Here is a 22,336-nt window from a genome sequence, read left to right as displayed (position 1 = left end):
AAGTAGAATTGCTGGATCATATAGTAATTCTATTTCTAGCTTTTTAAGGAATAGCCATACTGTTTTTCACAGCATCTGTACCATTTTACATTCCTACCAACAGCACACAGGGGTTCCAATTTCTCCACATCCTCGCCAACACTGGTTATTTTCTGTTTTATTGATAGTTGCCATTCTAATGGATGCGAGGTGTTATCTAATTACGGTGTTGATGTGCATTTCCCTAATGTTTAGTGATGTTGAACATCTTTTCATGTGCCTATTGGCCATTAGTATATCTTCTCTGGAGAAATTTCTATTCACCTCTTTTGCCCATTTTTGAATCAGATTTTTTTTTTGAAATTGATAAATTGGTATATATTTTCCACATAGAATGTGATGTTTTGAAGTACATACGCATTGTGGAATGACTAAATCTAACAACATATGCGTTACCTCACCTGGTTATATTTTAGTGGTGGGAACACTTTATACCCACCTTTTTAGAATTTTTCAAGAATGCAATATATTATGAGCTACAGTCACTGTGTTGTACAATAGATCTCTTGAACTTATTTCCCAACTAAAATTTTGTATCCTTTGAGCAACATCCCCCCAATCACCACCCTCTACAAAGAGCTCCACCCCTAGGAACCACCTTTCTATTCTCTATTTCTATGAGACCAACTATTTTAGATTCCACATATGAGTGGGATCATACAGTATTTGTATTTCTGTGCCTGGCTTATTTTGCTTAATATTCTCGAGGTTCATTCATGTTGTCATAAATGCTAGAATTTCCTTCTTTTTTATGGCTGGATAGTATTCCATTGTGTATTTATAGTACATTTTCTTTATCCATTCATCTACTGATGAACACTTAGGTTGATTCAATGTCTTGTGGCTGTTGTGAATAGTGCTGCAATGAACATGGGAGTGCAGACTGCTATTATCACTTCAACACGGGTTGTGTTTTGTTGCTGACTTTTAAAAATTCTCTCTATATTCTGGATATTATTCCTTTATCAGATATATGATTTGCAAATATTTTCTCCCATTCTTTGGGTTGCCTTTTTGCTATGTTGATAGTTGGGCAGTTTTTAGTCCCTTACTTTGTGTTAAGTTATAGCACATAAAATAAATTTCTCACTTTTTGAATTAAGACAAAAAGTATTAAAACACTAACAATGCCAGATTAACAATTACTAACAATTACTGAGGATGTGGAGCACTTGGAACTCTCAAGCATTGCTGGTGGGAGTGTAAAATGATTCAAAAGCCCTGAAAGATAGCTTGTCAGTTTCTAATAAGCTTAAATATACACCTGTCACATGACACAAAAATCCCACTCCTCTCATGAAATTAAAACACATGTCCACCAAAAGACTTGTATAAGAATATTCATACCCCAAGGACCTCCATGAGATAAAGCCAGGAATGGCTTCCCTGTGCTCAAGCTGAGGACCAGGAGTGCCTACACAGCTCTTCTTGCTGCTGCTTCTACTTTTATATTTAGTTTGGCTCCATAAATTCATTTCAGCTATAGATTTCAGACACAGGGTGGTGGGGCCAAGATGGCTTACTAGAAGCAGCAGTGATGAGACTCCCATCAAAAAAGCCATAATAACCGTGTGAATCCTTCACCGGCAACCAAGGTATCCAGGTTCTCTCATCTGAATTGACTAGAAGGTTGGCATGACTCACAGAGAGAAAGAATAGTGTGGTGGATGGCCCACTTGAGAGCCACACGGGAAAAGGGAACCCTCTCCACCAAGCCAAGGGAGGTGGTGAGTGAACGTGCTACCCAGCTGGGGAAACTGTGCTTTTTCCACGGAACTAGGCAACCCACAGATTGGAAGATCCCTCTCAAAAACCCACACCACTGGGGCCTTGCGTACCAACTCCAGAATGTGCAGATTCTTATGGCCCCTCAGCTGGAATCTGCTTAAGCGTACTGAACTCCCAGGGAGAGGGATGACCAGCACCTGCTGCAGCTGCCTGCTGTCTAAGCCGTTTGAGCTCTTTGGAGAAGGGGAAGCAGCCAGCACTGGGACTCGCAACTGCCTAATATGCTAAGCTCCCTGGACAGGGGAAGGGCAGCACCCATTTCTATAGCTCCAGGCTGGGCTTTTCCCCTGCTGGAGCCAGGGAGGCTGGACAGCTTGGTCCCAAGACTTGTCCCCACAGCCCAACCGGCTGTGGCAGTCTGTGGCCAGAGTGCCTCTTCAGGCCTAAACCTGACCCATCCTTCCTCATTGGGTGGGGCTTCCATGCACTATCTCCAATAACTCCAACCAGAGGCTCAGGGACAGAATTCGGATCTCCCTGGGCCTGAGCCCCTAGCGGGAGGGGTGGACGCAGTCTCTGCAGACCAGCAGACTTGCCTCTCCTCCTGGTAGTTCTGAGGAATCCAGGCAGCCCAGACAAGTGGGATTCCCTGCAGCAAAGCACACCCTCTCCACCAAAGGACAAAGTGCTTTGTTAAAGGGGACTTGCTCCCCATGCCACCCAACTGGGTGAGACCTTCTAACAAGGGATGTCAGACATCCTATGCAGGAGCGATCCTAGTAGCATCAGGTTGGTGCCCCTCGAGGTCAGAGGTCCCAGAAGAAGGAGCAAGCACCCATCTTTGCTGTTCTCCAGCCTCCTTGAGTGACATCCCCAGGCATGGGAGAAAAACAGATGAATAGGGCCTGAAGTGAACCCTTAGCAAACTGCAGATGCCCTACAGAAGAGGGACCTGACTATTGAAAGATAAGTCAGCTTCACCCCTGGGATGCAAGGCTGGCTCAACATATGCAAATCAATAAACACAATCCATCACATAAACAGAACCAAAGACAAAAACCACATGATTATCTCAATAAATGCAGAAAAGGCATTTAATAAAATTCAACACCCCTTCATGTTAAAAACTCTCAATAAACTAGGTATTGATGGAACATATCTCAAAATAATAAGAGCTATTATGACAAACCCATAGCCAATATCACAGTGAATAAGCAAAAGCTGGAAGCATTCCTTTTGAAAACCGGTACAAGACAAGGATACCCTCTTTCACCACACCTACTCAACATAGTATTAGAAGTTCTGACCAGGGAAATCAGGAGAGAAAGAAATAAAGGGTATTCAGATAGGAAGAGAGGACATCAAGTTGTCTCTGTTCACAGATGATACGATTTTTTATTTGGAAAACCCCATCAGCTCAGCCCAAAAACTTCTTGAACTGATAAGCAACTTCAGCAAAGTCTCAGGATACAAAATCGATGTGCAAAAATCACAACCATTCCTTTACACCAACAACAGGCAAGCAGAGAGCCAAGTCATGAACGAACTCCCGTTCACAATTGCTACAAAGAGAATAAAATACCTAGGAATACAGCTAACAAGGGATGTGAAGGACCTCTTCAAGGGGAACTACAAACCACTGCTCAAGGAAATAAGAGAGAACACAAACAAATGGAAAAACATTCCATCCTCACGGATAGGAAGAATCAGTATCATGAAAATGGCCATACTGCCCAAAGTAATTTATAGATTCAGTGCTATTCCCATCAAAGTACTATTGACATTCTTCACAGAATTAGAAAAAGCTATTTTAAATTTAATATGGAATCAAAGAAGACCCTGTATAGCCAAGACAATCCCAAGCAAAAAGAACAAAGCTGGAGGCATCACGCTACCTGACTTCAAACTATACTACAAGGCTACAGTAACCAAAACACACAAAAAGGGGAACAACACACACCAGGGACTGTTGGGGGATGGGAGTAGAGGGGAGGGAACTTAGAGGACAGGTCAATAGGTGCAGCAAACCACCATGGCACATGTATACCTATGGAACAAACCTGCATGTTCTGCACATGTATCCCGTTTTAATTTTTAAGAAGAAATAAAGAAAAAAAAGAATATTCATAGAAACTTTAGGCCAAAACCAGAAATAGCCAAAATGCCCATCAACCAAGAAGGAATAATAATAATAATAATAATAATAATAATAATAATAATAAATAACCTGTGCTACATTCATATAATGAAATAGTACTCAGCAATATAAAAAAAACCAAACTATTAATACCGGCAACAATGTAGATGAATTACAGAAGCATTATGTTAAGTGAAAAAATCCAGATATGAAAGAGTATGTATTATATGATTTCATTCATATGAAATTGACAAAAAGGCAAAATTAATCTATGGTAAAAGAAGTAAGAATAGTTGTATCATTGGTGGGAAGACTGACTGGGAAAGGGCAGGAGGAATTTTCCAAGGTGATGAAACTGTTCTCTGTCTTGATCTGAATTAATGTTACACAAGTGTATAGATATGTCAAAATCCTTCTAGTTTAATATTTAAGATGTGTGCATTTTATTCTATATAAATTAAACCAAATAAAGTAATGCTATCACAAAAATCTTCATAAAATACAAAATGAAGCAAGGAATTTGGTAATAAAGGAATCCGTATTTTCACCTAGTCATTTAGAGGAGGTGATAGGTAAAACACAACAGATAAGAAACAAGTGGATACATAATAGAAAGAAAATGACTTAAAGGACCAGGGGAGAAGAAAGGAAGACAGGGAGAAAGAGAAGAAGAAGGGAGGGAGGGGGAAATTTTGAAGCCATCAGAATCCAAAGTGAAATAAAAAGAAAAATGAGAGAAAGCAAATAACCAAAAATCACAGGCTAAAAATAGACAAATGGGATCTAATTAAACTAAAGAGCTTCTGCACAGCAAAAGAAGCTACCATCAGAGTGAACAGGCAACCTACAGAATGGGAGAAAATTTTTGCAATCTGCCCATCTGACAGAGGGCTAATATCCAGAATCTACAAAGAACTCAAACAAATTTACAAGAAAAAAACAAACAACCCCATCAAAAACTGGGCAAAGGATATGAACAGACACTTCTCAAAAGAAGACATCTATGCAGCCAACAGACACATGAAAAAATGCTCATCATCACTGGTCATCAGAGAAATGCAAATCAAAACCACAATGAGATACCATCTCATGCCAGTTAGAATGGCAATCATTAAAAAGTCAGGAAACAACAGATGCTGGAGAGGATGTGGAGAAACAGGACTGCTTTCTCACTGTTGGTGGGAGTGTGAATTAGTTCAACCATTGTGGAAGACAGTGTGGCAATTCCTTAAGGATCTAAAACTAGAATTACCATTTGACCCAGCAATCCCATTACTGGGTATATACCCAAAGGATTATAAATCATGCTACTATAAAGACACATGCACATGTATGTTTATTGCAGCACTATTCACAACAGCAAAGACTTAGAACCAACCCAAATGTCCATCAATCGTAGACTGGATTAAGAAAATGTGGCACATACACACCATGGAATACTATGCAGCCATAAAAAAGGATGAGTTTGGGGCAGAGCCAAGATGGCCGAATAGGAACAGCTCCAGTCTACAGCTCCCAGCATGAGCGATGCAGAAGATGAATGATTTCTGCATTACCAACTGAGGTACCGGGTTCATCTCACAGGGGATTGTCGGAAAGTGGGCACAGGACAGTGGGTGCAGCACACCGAGCATGAGCCAAAGCAGGGCGAGGCATCACCTCACCTGGGAAGTGCAAGGAGTCAGGGAATTCCCTTTCCTAGCCAAGGAAAGGGGTGACAGATGGCACCTGGAAAATCGGGTGACTCCCACCATAAAAATGCGCTTTTCCAATGGTCTTAGCAAATGGCACACCAGGAGATTATATCCTGTGCCTGGCTCAGAGGGTACTATGCCCACGGAGCCTCTCTCATTGCTAGCACAGCAGTCTGAGATCAAACTGCAAGGTGGCAGTGAGGCTGGGGGAGGGGAGCCCGCCACTGCTGAGGCTTGAGTAGGTAAACAAAGTGGCTGGGAAGCTCGAACTGGGTGGAGCCCACAGCAGCTCAAGGAGGCCTGCCTGCCTCAGTAGACTCCACCTCTAGGGGCAGGGCATAGCCAAACAAAAGGCAGCAGAAACCTCTGCAGACTTAAATGTCCCTGTCTGACAGCTTTGAAGAGAGTAGTGGTTCTCCCAGCACACAGCTTGAGATCTGAGAACAGACAGACTGCCTCCTCAAGTGGGTCCCTGACCCCCAAGTAGCCTAACTCAGAGGCAATCCCCAGTAGGGGCAGACTGACACCACACATGGCCGGGTACTCCTCTGAGACAAAACGTCCAGAGGAATGATCAGGCAGCAATATTTGCTATTCACCAATATCCGCTGTTCTGCAGCCTCCGCTGCTGATACCCAGGCAAACAGGGTCTGGAGTGGACTTCCAGCAAACTTCAACAGACCTGCAGCTGAGGGTCCTGACTGTTAAAAGGAAAACTAACAAACAGAAAGGACATCCACACCAAAACCCCATCTGTACGTCACCATCATCAAAGACCAAAAGTAGATAAAACCACAAAGATGGGGAAAAAACAGAACAGAAAAACTGAAAATTCTAAAAATCAGAGCGCCTCTCCTCCTTCAAAGGAATGCAGCTCCTCACCAGGAACAGAACAAAGCTGGATGGAGAATGACTTTGATGAGTTGAGAGAAGAAGGCTTCAGACGATCAAACTACTCCAAGCTAAAGGAGGAAATTTGAACCCATTGCAAAGAAGTTAAAAACGTTGAAAAAAGATTAGATGAATGGCTAACTAGAATAACCAATGCAGAGAAGTCCCTAAAGGACCTGATGGAGCTGAAAACCATGGCATGAGAACTACTTGACGAATGCACAAGCCTCAGTAGCCGATTCAATCAACTGGAAGAAAGGGTATCAGTGATGGAAGATCAAATGAATGAAATGAAGTGAGAAGAGAAGATTAGAGAAAAAAGAATAAAAAGAAATGAACAAAGCCTCCAAGAAATATGGGACTATGTGAAAACACCAAATCTACCTCTGACTGGTGTACCTGAAAGTGATAAGAAGAATGCAACCAAGTTGGAAAACACTCTACAGGATATTATCCCGGAGAACTTCCCCAACCTAGCAAGGCAGGCCAACATTCAAACTCAGGAAATACAGAGAACACCACAAAGATACTCCTCGAGAAAAGCAACTCCAAGACACATAATTGTCAGATTCACCAAAGTTGAAATGAAGGAAAAAATGTTAAGGGCAGCCAGAGAGACAGGTCGGGTTACCCACAAAGGGAAGCCCATCAGACTAACAGCTGATCTCTCCACAGAAACTCTACAGGCCAGAAGAGAGTGGGGGCCAATATTCAACATTCTTAAAGAAAAGAATTATCAACCCAGAATTTCATATCCAGCCAAACTAAGCTTCATAAGTGAAGGAGAAATAAAATACTTTACAGACAAGCAAATGCTGAGAGATTTTGTCACCACCAGGCCTGCCCTAAAAGAGCTCCTGAAGGAAGCACTAAACATGGAAAGGAACAACCGGTACCAGCCACTGCAAAAACATGCCAAATTGTAAAGACCATCGAGGCTAGGAAGAAACTGCATTAACTAATGAGCAAAATAACCAGCGAACATCATAATGACAGGATCAAATTCACACATAATAATATTAACCTTAAATGTAAATGGGCTAAATGCTCCAATTAAAAGACACAGACTGGCAAATTGGATAAAGAGTCAAGACCCATCAGTGTGCTGTATTCAGGAAACCCATCTCACATGCAGAGACACACATAGGCTCAAAATAAAGGGATGGAGGAAGATCTACCAAGCAAATGGAAAACAAAAAAAGGCAGGGGTTGCAATCCTAGTCTCCGATAAAACAGACTTTAAACCAACAAAGATCAAAAGAGACAAAGAAGGCCATTATATAATGGTAAAGGGATCAATTCAACAAGAAGAGCTAACTATCCTAAATATATATGCACCCAATTCAGAAGCACCCAGATTCATAAAGCAAGTCCTTAGAGACCTAGAAAGAGACTTAGACTCCCACACAATAATCATGGGAGACTTTAACACCCCACTGTCAGCATTAGACAGATCAACAAGACAGAAATTCAACAAGGATATCCAGGAATTGAAGTCAGCTCTGCACCAAGCGGACCTAATAGACATCTACAGAACTGTCCACCCCAAATCAACAGAATATACATTCTTTTCAGCACCACACCACACCTATTCCAAAATTGACCACATAGTTGGAAGTAAAACACTCCTCAGCAAATGTAAAAGAACAGAAATTATAACAAACTGTCCCTCAGACCACAGTGCAATCAAACTAGAATTCAGGATTGAGAAACTCACTCAAAACTGCTCAACTACATGGAAATTGAACAACCTGCTCCTGAATGCCTACTGGGTACATAATGAAATGAAGGCAGAAATAAAGATGTTCTTTGAAACCAACAAGAACAAAGACACAACATACCAGAATCTCTGGGACGCATTCAAAGCAGTGTGTAGAGGGAAATTTATAGTACTAAATGCCCACAAGAGAAAGCAGGAAAGATCTAAAATTGACACCCTAACATCACAATTAAAAGAACTAGAGAAGCAAGAGCAAACACATTCAAAAGCTAGCAGAAGGCAAGAAATAACTAAGATCAGAGCAGAACTGAAAGAGATAGAGACACAAAAAACCCTTCAAAAAATTAATGAATCCAGGAGCTGGTTTTTTGAAAAGATCGACAAAATTGATAGACTGGTAGCAAGACTAATACAGAAGAAAAGAGAGAAGAATCAAATAGATGCAATAAAAAATGATAAAGGGGATATCACCACCGATCCCACACAAATACAAACTACCATCAGAGAATATTATAAACACCTCTATGCAAATAAACTAGAAAATCTGGAAGAAATGGATAAATTCCTCGACACATACACCCTCCCAAGACTAAACCAGGAAGAAGTTGAATCTGAATAGACCAATAACAGGCTCTGAAATTGAGGCAATAATTAATAGCTTACCAACCAAAACAAGTCCAGGACCAGATGGATTCACAGCCGAATTCTACCAGAGGTACAAGGAGGAGCTGGTACCATTCCTTCTGAAACTATTCCAATCAATAGAAAAAGAGGGAATCCTCTCTAACTCATTTTATGAGGCCAGCATCATCCTGATACCAAAGCCTGGCAGAGACACAACAAAAAAAGAGAATTTTAGACCAATATCCCTGATGAACATTGATGCAAAAATCCTCAATAAAATACTAGCAAACCGAATCCAGCAGCACATCAAAAAGCTTACCCACCATGATCAAGTGGGCTTCATCCCTGGGATACAAGGCTGGTTCAACATATGCAAATCAATAAATGTAATCCAGCATATAAACAGAACCAATGACAAAAACCACATGATTGTCTCAATAGATGCAGAAAAGGCCTTTGACAAAATTCAACAACGCTTCATGCTAAAAACTCTCAATAAATTAGATATTGATGGGACGTATCTCAAAATAATAAGAGCTATCTATGACAAACCCATAGCCAATATCATACTGAATGGGCAAAAACTGGAAGCATTCCCTTTGAAAACTGGCACAAGACAGGGATGCCCTCTCTCACCACTCCTATTCAACATAGTGTTGGAAGTTCTGGCCAGGGCACTCAGGCAGGAGAAGTAAATAAAGGGTGTTCAATTAGGAAAAGAGGAAGTCAAATCGTCGCTGTTTGCAGATGACATGATTGTATATTTAGAAAACCCCATCGTCTCAGCCCAAAATCCCCTTAAGCTGATAAGCAACTTCAGCAAAGTCTCAGGATACAAAATCAATGTACAAAAATCACAAGCATTCTTATACACCAATAACAGACAAACAGAGAGCCAAATCATGAGTGAACTCCCATTCACAGTTGCTTCAAAGAGAAGAAAATACCTAGGAATCCAACTTACAAGGGACATGAAGGACCTCTTCAAGGAGAACTACAAACCACTGCTCAAGGAAATAAAAGAGGATACAAACAAATGGAAGAACGTTCCATGCTCATGGGTAGGAAGAATCAATATCGTGAAAATAGCCATACTGCCCAAGGTAATTTATAGATTCAATGCCATCCCCATCAAGCTACCAATGACTTTCTTCACAGAATTGGAAAAAACTACTTTAAAGTTCATATGGAACCAAAAAAGAGCTCGCATTGCCAAGTCAATCCTAAGCCAAAAGAAAAAAGCTGGAGGCATCACGCTACCTGACTTCAAACTATACTACAAGGCTACAGTAACCAAAACAGCATGGTACTGGTACCAAAACAGAGATATAGACCAATGGAACAGAATAGATCCCTCTGAAATAATGCCACATGTCTACAACTATCTGATCTTTGACAAACCTGACAAAAACAAGAAATGGGGAAAGGATTCCCTATTTAATAAATGGTGCTGGGAAAACTGGCTAGCCATATGTAGAAAGCTGAAACTGGATCCCTTCCTTACACCTTATACAAAAATTAATTCAAGATGGATTAAAGACTTAAATGTTAGACCTAAAACCATAAAAACCCTAGAAGAAAACCTAGGCAATACCATTCAGGACATAAGCATGGGCAAGGACTTCATGTGTAAAACACCAAAAGCAATGGCAACAGAAGCCAAAATTGACAAATGGGATCTAATGAAACTAAAGAGCTTCTGCACAGCAAAAGAAACTACCATCAGAGTGAACAGGCAACCTACAGAATGGGAGAAAATTTTTGCAATCTACTCATCTGACAAAGGGCTAATATCCAGAATCTACAAGGAACTCAAACAAATTTACAAGAAAAAAACAAACAACCACATCAAAAAGCAGGCGAAGGATATGAAGAGACACTTCTCAAAAGAAGACATTTATGCAGCCAACAGATGCAAGAAAAAATGCTCATCATCACTGGCCATCAGAGAAATGCAAATCAAAAGCACAATGAGATACCATCTCATACCAGTTAGAACGGCGATCATTAAAAAGTCACAAAACAACAGGTGCTGGAGAGGATGTGGAGAAATAGGAACATTTTTACACTGTTGTTGGGACTGTAAGCTAGTTCAACCATTGTGGAAGTCAGTGTGGCGATTCCTCAGGGATTTAGAACTAGAAATACCATTTGACCCAGCCGTCCCATTACTGGGTATATACCCAGAGGATTATAAATTATGCTGCTATAAAGACACATGCACATGCATGTTTATTGCAGCACTATTCACAATAGCAAAGACTTGGAACCAACCCAAATGTCCAACAATGATAGACTGGATTAAGAAAATGTGGCACATATACACCATGGAATACTATGCAGCCATAAGAAATGATGAGTTCATGTCCTTTGTAGGGACATGGATGAAGCTGGAAACTGTCATTCTCAGCAAACTATTGCAAGGACAAAAAACCAAACACTGCATGTTCTCACTCATAGGTGGGAATTGAACAATGAGAACACATGGACACAGGAAGGGGAACATCACACACTGGGGCCTGTCATGGGGTGGGGGGAGGGGGGAGGGATAGCATTAGGAGATACACCTAATGTTAAATGACGAGTTAGTGGGTGCAGCACACCAACATGGCACATGTGTACATATGTAACAAACCTGCATGTTGTGCACATGTACCCTAAAACTTAAGGGATAATTAAAAAAAAAAAGGATGAGTTCATGTCCTTTGTAGTGACACAGATGAAGCTGGAACCATCATTCTCAGCAAGCTATCACAAGGACAGAAAACCGAACACCGTATATTCTCACTTATAGGTGGGAATTGAACAATGAGATCACTTGGACACAGAGCGGGGAACATCACACACCTGTCAGGAGGTAGGGGATTGGGGGAGGCATAGCATTAGGAGAAATACCTAATGTAAATGATGAGTTGATGGGTGCAGCAAACCCACATGGCACATGTACACCTATGTAACAAACCTGCGTGTTGTGCACATGTACCCTAGAACTTAAAGTATAATTTAAAAAAAAAAGAAAAGAAAAAAAATCACAGGCCATGGTCTTCTGGTTAAATAGCTTTTTCCAAGCCAGAAGAGGTACAGACAAGTTCTCAAATAATCCTGGTCATTAAAGATGTTTACAGATATCTAATCCAGCTTTATGGCAACCAAGTGAAGTCAGCAAACAGGCAGGCTTCCTGTACATTTAGTGCTGGAGAGCAGCCCTCCTTGAACTCAGGCTAAATAATCTTCAGGGACTCACAAAGCCCAAGGCTACAGACCAGGTGAGCCCTGAGGACATGCTGTGGAAGGAAGCCCATAAGGCAGGAGGATGAGATTTTGAGAGCTTGGTGATTGAAAAGCAAGGAACAGAGACACACCATAGAGAATGTGAATCTGGCAGGAGTTTAAGAAACCATCTAGTCCAACTCCCTTATTTTAATGATAAGGAAATGAGAAACCAAAGTCATGGGGCATTTTGCTCAATGACATAAATAATCCCTTATGTGTTTATAGCACTTCTGAGTTTTCAGAGCACTTTACAGTTTTAAACAATTTTCACATAGATTATCATAATTGGTCTTCCCAGCAGCCTAGTGAGGTGGCTGGAAAAGGGATTATTTCATGTATTTATTTGTTTGGCTAATTACAAAATAAAACATGCTAGTGACCATTTTCAAACAACACAAAATTACATAAAAAGTCAAAGTTCTTCTCTTTTTCCACTCCCATCTCATTCTCCAAGAATAATCACAGATCAGTGTGATTTGCATATTTTTCTATGCATACAAATTAATACACCCGTGAATACTTATACAACTTATTTTTTTACAAAAATGAAATTGTGGTCTACATATAATACTGTGCTTTTTAATAAACACAACACTTTGAAATTCTAACAGAAAAATAAGAGCAAAGCAACCCAAAATCTCCACTCTTACAAGGCCTCTGTGAATATAGCAGAATTTAGAACGCTTACAATTTACAAAAGAGTAAACAAAAATTTAGTTTAATATTAGACAGACATGTTTTTAAAAGCCCTTTGGAACACATTGCAGTGCTTTACTACTCTGCTGTCTCCTTTCTCTCCCTCTCTTCACCTTTTTTCCTGCTCCCCTCCATTAAATTTCAAGTTTATTGCTAAAAAGCAGAACAATTTAAGTACGTTTTACTGCCTTGCATTTTCCTAATCAATATTCTTAGGGTCTCACTTTCCACCCCAATTTACTTACCAAGGTATTTTCCCTATCAAAGACAATTCCCCTAAAAATGAATTATAGTGCCTGCTATTATAATAGCCTTTTACACCTCTACATATGCATCTGTAAAATGTATATAAATTATTGAGATAAAAAGCTCAACCTAGTCTGTGAAAATCTTTAGAAGAAAATATAGAGTAAAGAAACTAACATGTATTGTGGGCCTATTATGTGTCAAGTGCTATCCTGGGGATTTCAATACACTGAGATTTGTCTAGTGAGCACTTGTTAAACACAACTGAAGTGTCAGACATATAGACAAATATGAAAAGTCACATCTCTGTTCTTGAGAAAAGATACCTTATTGAGGACATTAGGCCCATAAGCAAATAATTTCCACACCCTGTGGGAAATGTTATAGAGGAGGGGGCTGGTTTAGGACAGGATTCATGAAGGAAATTAAGTTTGAGTTGAAAACCTTAAGAGATGAAAGCTTTTTATTTTACATCTTGGTAGTGGAACTTCCATTGTGCCTCTTGGGCAAATCAACTGATGCTTTCTAGCTGGAGAGCTTATCATGAAAATAGATAACAGGTTGTTCATGAAGTGGTAGAGAAGGAGAGTTAGTTCCATGCCACGTGTCTCCCACTGTGGGGTGAGTGAGTGGGGATGAATCCTGCTGCTCTCAAGACAAGAGTTTTTTCAAACTGGCTATAAAAGTTAATGGACACCTCCACAGTGACTCATTTCCTTTCTCCTGCTGATAGGATTTGCTTCAATATCAGGAGATGTTAAGGGTTTGCTTGTATCAGTGATCATGGTCAACATCGCTGTCAAATATGAAGGGACAAAGTCCAAGGCCATAAAACTGTGCACGCTGTGGAAGCAGGGACAAAATCACAGTACTTTTTTCCTTCTTTTTAAATATAATGATTAGTTAATGCTGTTTCTTAGGATTTGAAATTAGAAAAAAATTACAAGACTCACCTCCATATTATATAGTCATGTCAGTTCTTCCCCAAATCCTTCTACCAGACTTCATTTTTTTACATTCTCCCAAAATACACCTTCTTTGACCTCTTTCTAACGCCATTTCAATCCATATTTTCCACACTGCTGCCCGTCTGGCTGGGGTTCTTCTTTCGACCCTTTCAAAAAACTTCTGACAGTCATCAACTACTAGTAAAACAGAAACTGTTCATTAGTTAAAACGGGTCCTAAGTGAGTAGCTGTCAGACTGAAACTATAGGCAATTTACCCTTGACCTCAAATGAAGAAATATTGAGAAGCTCCACTATTCAACTCAGGATGAAGTTCATCAGTCATTTGAAGAGGAAGGGAAAGGAATCGCATCCAAGCTTCAACTAGGGAAAGAAGAGGACAAAAAATGTGCTGCAGATGTGACAAAAGAACCCCAGACTCAGTCTATCACATCGCAGAGAAGGACAAAGATTTCTTTCTAAGATGTACCCTAGGTGTCAGCTGAGACACTCCTGCTTGGTGACCTAATTACATTTGGCTCAAATGCAAGTTCTATAGCTTTCCCCTAAACTCCCCACAATTCCTTCAGTACTCAGAACTTACTTCCACGAGTTTCCCTCTGTCTCTAAGCTTCCCGGCAAACAGGAACGATTCATCTTTTCTTCCACATCAACTTGTTTCCACAAAAAAATTCGCCCCCATCTTCCTGGTTTGTGCTGTACAATATGGTAGCGACTAGCCACACATAGCTGTTTAAACTTAAGTTTCACTAATTGGAATTAAATGAAGCTCACAATTCAATTCCCCATTCTTAGTCATCGTATTTTGGGTGCTTGATAGCCATATGTGGCTAGTGACTACCTCACTGAAACCACAGATTAGAATACATCCATTATCTTAGGGAATTCTGTTAGACAGCTGTACCAGCATGTCGCAAACTGATGAGAGCTTACTGAATATCTGTGGACTTATGAAGAGAGATCACATTTTAATTTTTTATCAGAATATTCACTTTATCTAAGCATGTTTAATCACATGCCACTTTTGAGAAATGTACTATCTGCCTATAGGTATGTACTAATGCACAGGTTTCCATTTGGAGTCTTTTAGGAAGCCAAGTTAAATCACCACATAGATGAAATTTAATTGTTTCAAGTGGGCTTAGAGCATGAATTCTTCCAAGAGAGGAAATAAGGCATTTCTCCCTGACAAAGAAGTGAATGTCTTCTCCAAAAATATGTTCAGTGAAGTTTTCCTGGGCTGGGTGCGATGGTTCATGCCTGTAATCCCAGCACTTTGGGAAGCCCAGGCGGGCGGATCGCCTGAGGTCAGGAGTTCCAGACCAGCCTGACCAATATGGTGAAACCCCATCTTTGCTAAAAGTACAAAAATTAGCTGGGCATGGTGGTGGGCACCTATAATCCTAGTCATTTGGGAGGCTGAGGCAGGAGAATCACTTGAACCTGGGAGATGGAGGCTGCATAGATCTGAGATCACACCACTGTACTCCAGCCTGGGCAACAGAGCCAGACTCATCTCAAAAGAGAAAAAAAAAGTGAAGTTTTCCTCTGTGGGAAAAGGAAAGATATGAGTGAGCTTCCTTGTTCCCTAGAACCTCTAGATGGAAATACCTAAGAAGAAAAGAGGCAGATTTTGAAGCAATTACTCTTCTTTGGATTGCTGGTTAGTTTCGCTACTAAAAATTGCTGAACATAAGGTGAGAGAGAGGAAGGAGATGTGATCCCTGACCTGAAGTAGCTTAGTGAAATATAGGTAGCCAACCAGAAAATAGAGACTTTAAGTGCCGAGCCTGGGGTATGTGAGCACAATGGAAGGCATCTCTGCTGTCGGAGAGCAGAATAAGGAAAAGCCTCCAAAGCAATGCTGTAAACCAAACCAAGCTGTCATTGTGGCAAGATCCTGCAGGACAGAAACCAGATGGCTGTTCTTCAACTTTTTATCACCTCCTGTCCCCTTCCCTACCACACCTACACCCATATACCCAGATTCTTGCACTTAATCACATTCAATATTTATTGAATGAACTAATTAAAAGATGAATAAACACACCCAAACAAGGAATGAGAAAAAGGGCATTGCAAGCAGAGGAATGACATGAAAAAAGGCATGGAGGTGTGACCTTGAATGGGGTTGTTCCAGGGAGTACCAACATGTGGTGTTGATGGGCACAGATTTGACTGGATGGAGTATTAGTGCTGGAGGCAAGAGTGATATGAAGGTGTATGACTCAGAAAGATTTTCCTGCTATGCTGAAAGTCTTGGTGAATGTGGGGCTCAATTTTAATGTTTCATCATAAGTGCAGCAACATCAAATTTGCATTATCAAAAAAGTACTCTGATAACACATATACTTAAATTAATATTTTCTAATGAAGTCTCAATTTAATCATGATCAGATCTTAGAATATTTTAACTTCATTCCTAACTCTCTTTAATCTCATTTGTTATTGTCTGGTATTTTTGTTCCTACTTATATTAAAAATAAAATAAAGTTACTATTAATTTTATTTTAAACATTATTATAACTAATACAGTCAACACATTTCTTTATTGTAACACATCTTCTGAGATTATTTTATTTTTTGACAAAGGACACGCTTAAGCAGTAATTTCAATGAGTCTATGGATAACAATCTTACTACGTTCTCATAACTTTAACATATCTTTTTGTCATACTCACACTTAATGTTTGGTTAGCCGGGTACAGAATTCCAGGTTGAAAGTTGTTTTCCTTTGCACTTTAAAGCTAGTGTTCCATACTACCCAGCCATAAAAAGGAATGAAATAATGGCATTCACAGCAACCTGGATGGAATTGGAGACTATTATTCTAAGTGAAGTAACTCAGGAATGGTAAACCAAACATTGATGTTCTCAGTCATATGTGGGAGTCATGAGGATGCAAAGGCGCAAGAACGATCCACTGGACTTTGGGGACTCTGGCAAAAGGGTGGGGGGTGGCAGGAGATAAAAGGCTACACGTTGGGTATAGTATACACTGCTTGGGTGATGGGTGCCCCAAAATCTCAGAAATCACCGCTAAAGAAGTTATCATGTAACCAAACACCACCTGTTCCCCAAAAACCTATTGAAATTAAAAATAATAAATAAATAAATAAAGCTACTACTCGAAAGCTGCCTGGCTTCCACTTTATCTCTCCATTATGGTGCCATCCCCATCCTTGTTACTTTGAAGGTGATCATTGCTGATTTGGGGCTTTTAGGATTCTCACTTTGACCATTTCATGTATGAGGTGTTTATATGTAGACTTTTTTTTTTTAAATAAACTTACTATTCAGTGGACCTTTTCGATTCAGATAATTTTCTGGTCCTTTACATTCTTACATCCCAAAGGTTTATGTGAGTCCTATCAATGCCTTCATTTGGAGCTAGTCAACGTGAGGGTTCAGTAAGAGACCTCTTAAAAGTCCTATGAACATCTTGTTTTCTAATCTGTTCTACTCTCTTCTCTCTCATCTCAAGTCTTTAAATCTATATAATGGCATGGGGATAGCAGACTAAGGGTTGGGATGGCTGGTGGAAACACAGGACATCTATCTAATCACCCATTTTGTTAAAACTTTTCTGTCTTACATCTGGACCAGGACTTCTGAAATTGAAAGGCTTGGAGTTAACATCTTTGTACGCCATTGTGCCATGAAGCAATGATGATTCCCATCCAGCTGCCTAAAGAGAAAGAGGTTTGTGTCAAACATTCTGATGGGAGAGATTCTTTAAAATGTTCTTTGTGAACCATGAAAGCATTACTTTCTCATGTCCTACCATGAATTTACACAACTGATGCAAAAATCTAATAACGAAGGTTGAGTAGCATTTTCCAAACAACAGTGAGCTGGGAGCAAGGAAGCTGGCTTCTGATATCAGCTTCACCCACAACTGTCTGTGCATTAAACTAGTCACAATGTTTCTCTAGGCCTCAATTTCCTCACCAGTAGAACAAAAGAGTAAGATTTGATAACTACTATGGTCCCTTCCGGACTTAAAGTTTCCAGACATAAAGGTCCTTTACAGACTTAAATCTGTAGTTTAAAGTTGAGTCATCTCTGGCACCTACAACCTAATCCTTTGCCATCTATACTGGAAAAGAAAATCTTGTTACTCTTTTCAAATAGCCTATTTTTCAGTAGAACTGTATTTTGGCAGACACCTATATTTGGAGTCAGAAGGACAAGGTTCAGTGTCCAGGTCCACTGCTGACCAGCGTTGTGAACCTCGGAAAGTTTCTAATCTCTCTTAAGTTTGGGTTTCTTGAGTGTGTAATGGGGATATGTGTCCTATGCTGCTCACAAGGATTTTGTTGGCATCTTATTTGATGACTTCACTGAAAACCCGTTATTGTAACACACTCTGCTGATGTAAGCTATTTTGACGTGATCATCCTTGTTCTGCGGGAGAAGCTCAAATAGTAGATCTCTGAGGAAACTCACGCATGTTGAAGGAGTGGAGTCGGTGCTTTAGGAAGGAAAATCTTTGTGTGGGCCTCAAGTCTCACCGCATGGGTCATAACCTATTCCTGACCCTGACAGAAAATCCTTCTAGAAATAAAAGAGATATAAAGGAAATCCCCCATACCAAGGCATAAAAAGACAGCCATGAAAAAGTAACATAAGGGGAGAGGAAGATGGGCTTATAACAGATTACAGGATGTTGTCAGTTTTAATAATGTGATGTGAAGAAAAGATTCTGTTTGCACACAGGGAGAGGTTCTTTTCCTGGCTAGTCAAAGCACACCTTACGTACATTCTGAAGCCGTCTCTTATATGATTCATTTTTTTCACTGTAGATAAGACTTTTATGGATGGATTGTTTTTCTCAAATAATATTATCGCTTTATGATTAAAGTAAAGATTATTAATTCCTGAGGCAAGAAGATATAAAAGCTCCAGAAACGTTGACTGGGACCACTGGAGACACTGAAGAAGGCAGGGGCCCTTAGAGTCTTGGTTGCCAAACAGGTAATCCTCCTCGCGGTTGATAATGGGGGACTTTCTTTAAACATCTGTTTTCCTCTGTCAGCTATTAGCCAGGCCAGAAATGACAAATTGTATTTCTAGTGAGGCTTGTCAGGCTTTCTGTTGCTGTGTTGTTTGATTTAAATTATTTACCTTCTTTTCTTCCTTCACTGCAAAGAGCATTGGCTTTGGTGTCAAGCTGTTGGGTTAAATCTTGGCTCTGCAGTCTAGTAGCTGGGAAACTTTAGAAAAGTTACTCAATCATAAGTGTCAGTGTCTTCATTTGTAACATGCATTCATGAGATCTACAGTGCAGGTTTTTTTTTGTTGTTTTTTTTTTTGATGGAGTCTTTCTCTGTCTTCCAGGCTGGAGAGCAATGGTGCAATCTCGGCTCACTGCAACTTCTGCCTCCCAGGTTCAAGTGATTCTCCTGCCTCAGCCTCCTGAGTAGCTGTGATTACAGGCACTTGCCACCATGCCCAGCTAATTTTTGTATTTTTTAATAGAGACAGGGTTGTGCCATGTTGGCCAGGCTGGTCTTGAACTCCTGACCTCAGGTGATCCACCTGCCTCAGCCTCTCAAAGTGCTGGGATTTCAGGCATGAGCCACCACACCCGGCCCAGTGCAGCTTACTTATGAACATGACATGTAGACATTCAATGAATATCAGTTCACTAAAAATTATTCACAGATTAGTAAAAAAGATGCTGCCTCTCCCTTCCCCCAGATGGTCACCTTGACAGAGAAATTCTGTTTGCGTTTTAAAGGGGTTTGAGGACATTGAAAATACACTATTACTTTTGGAAGGAAAGTTTAGCAAAGTGCAAGGTTCACGCAATGATTTAAAAAGAAGTAAGGGGTGGGGAAGGTCACATCCACACTCTCCAAGCTTTGTCTCATTCTCAGTTAATGTTGCCTTAAAGTGTTCATATGGACCCCAGAATTGATTTTCCAGAAAAGTCATCATTTACATTATTCTCTTTAAGCAATCCAGTATTTGAGAGTTAGATTGTATATTCAGATTTTTTAATCATAAAGTATGATTAAATGTGAATTCAATGAATTAACTCATTTTAAGAATTATTTGGGAGGGAAATCCAGCACTCAGTTTCATACTTATGTTAAAACAAAGCCCAGACAGATGAAAATAGAAGAGAACACTGATAAATATTTTAACCTTATATGACAGTAATGGCCAGTCTTTTGATATAAATTTAAAAATTATTTTAAAACACATAAAAAATAACAATATTTTTGAAAATTTCAGAATGGCAAAAATTAAGTAAGAGAAAAATACAAACTGAGAAATACTATTAGTAACACGTGAAAGGCAATAAACATACAAAAAAGATCTCACAAATAAACATACAAAAAAGATCTCACAAACAATGAAATAGAAAAATGTGCAAAACTGTAAAATGAAAATTCACCAAATACTAAAAGCAAATCATTATATAAAAAGATGTTCAACTTCATTAGTAATTATAAAATATTTTAAAACACTAAGATTCTTCTTTAATATACCAAAATTAACCAAAAACTTGACAAAATTAAGCATTCACTGGGAGCTTAGGGAACCAATCCTTCTAGTGCCCTATTAATGAGGTAAATATCACAGCCTATACATTTTAACAAAGGGTATTAAAATGACAATGTGCATGTTGTGTGATGCCACAACCCTATATATGAGAATTTATACTAAAGAAAAAATAAAAAATGCATGAAAGTTATGTGAGTGCAAGACAATGTATTACAATTAATCTGTTTCTGAGAAACAAAACCAGGCTATAGGACTATATGATCTTATTTTTGTAAAATTGTACACAGAGAGAGGTGCACAGAAAGATATCTGTAGGCTACTCACCAAATTATCTCCTGGAGATGGGACTTACTTCTTATTTTCTAGTTTTGCATTGATTTTCTAATAACTCATGTGTTGTTTGCTAATGGGGAAAAGATAAAGCCATGTTCTTTATTTTTAAAAATGATGTCAACTAAGTGTAAAGGAAAGAGTGCTGATGGAGTCAGATCTGCTTGTAGCTGGTGTCCATGAACAAATGACTTCATACTTACTGACCTCAGGTTTTCTCATCTGTAAAATGTGGGTATTGGACACTGTGCTCACGTTTAATTTTAACATTTAAAAATTCAATGTCGGAGCCACTCTATTGGATTTTCTTGACAACAGAATGCCCATATCCGCCTTATCCGTAAGGAAGCTTGCCTTGGGCGCCCTCTGCTGGCCCTCCTGAAGCTAACAGGAGCGAGTGCTCGGTGGTTTACAAATTGCCTCCATTCAGATTATGAAACTGTTCAGCCTGCTATAGTCTCTGGCACTGGCCCAGGAGGTCTTGCAGGTAAGAACAAAATCTCTTAAAATTTTCTAATCTGTACATCTAACTTGAGATTCCCTTCATTATAAAGTCTGGATTTAGCCAGGAAAATATTGTATTATTTTCCTCCATATGTATTAGTTGGCATCTAGATTCCTGGGTCCTTCTCACCTGTGCAAATGTGTTCAGATTTGCAGATCAAGGAGAACCCAGGAGTTTCAAAGAAGCGCTAGTAAGGTCTCTGAGATCCTTTCACTAGCTACATCCTCAGGGTAGGAGGAAGATGGCTTCCAGAAGCACGCAGCTGCTCCTATTGCTGAGCTGCCTGGCCAAAACAGGAGTCCTGGGTGGTGAGTATCCATCACGTAGCTGGAACTGAGCCACAGCCAGTGTTCACACAGCCCATGTGAGACAGTCATCCATTTGCCCACAAAAACATTTAGGAACTGCAGGAAATAGGTTTTTAAACATGGAGATGAAAAACAAAGATAGGTACTAAAAAATTCAAGGGCTCTAGAATCCAACAAAACTCAATTCCATATGATTATAACCCATACTTAAATCATCAGTTAAGGGTAAGTTATAGTATTAATTTGGCAGGTTTATTGTGAAGGGCAGAGATAATGTGTTTAAAACACCTGTTGCCTAGCAGATTGTCAATAAGTCACAGCCGTAATTAGAATTCCCCAATGCTTATGCACTGGTTTATCATTTTGAGCATTATTAGGGATTCCAGTTTGCAAGGTACCTACAATCTAGTTAGAGACATGGCGCTTATACATTTATAGATCACACATCAAGTGCAAAGTAACATGGCAACAAAGTGGGTAGCAATATTGTAGAATCCACCAATAGAGAAAGCAGGGGAGGAACAGTGTACGAGTGAGCTAAGAAGAAATGTCACAGAATACCAGAAATGGAAGGAAATGAAATGTGATCTCATCTGGTGTAATGTCTTTGTTCTATTTACAAGGAAAATGAATTCCAGAAAAGGGTAGAGATTTGCCCAACG

At 39.7% G+C, this 22,336-nt stretch overlaps 1 protein-coding gene across 2 annotated transcripts in view; it reads left to right on the top strand.

Annotated features, from left to right (window-relative positions):
* The window catches only part of REG4 (regenerating family member 4), a 38,787-nt gene that overhangs the window by 1,785 nt on the left and 14,666 nt on the right, over positions 1-22,336 (top strand). Inside the window, exons 2-5 of one of the 2 annotated variants that reach the window (XM_055355536.2) lie at positions 17,622-17,717; positions 18,821-18,992; positions 21,180-21,348; positions 21,514-21,674. In XM_055355536.2, the coding sequence (XP_055211511.2) occupies positions 21,608-21,674 (67 nt within the window). In that variant the 5' untranslated portion in view covers positions 17,622-17,717; positions 18,821-18,992; positions 21,180-21,348; positions 21,514-21,607. The remainder of the gene's footprint in view (positions 1-17,621; positions 17,718-18,820; positions 18,993-21,179; positions 21,349-21,513; positions 21,675-22,336) is intronic. The other variant, XM_055355534.2, reaches the window with a different exon arrangement.

Source organism: Gorilla gorilla, chromosome 1 (assembly GCF_029281585.2).
Source record: "Gorilla gorilla gorilla isolate KB3781 chromosome 1, NHGRI_mGorGor1-v2.1_pri, whole genome shotgun sequence".
In the NCBI taxonomy this organism is placed as follows: domain Eukaryota; kingdom Metazoa; phylum Chordata; class Mammalia; order Primates; family Hominidae; genus Gorilla; species Gorilla gorilla.
The sequence above is the reverse complement of the archived record's forward strand: the minus strand, read 5'-3'. Positions and strand labels throughout refer to the sequence as shown.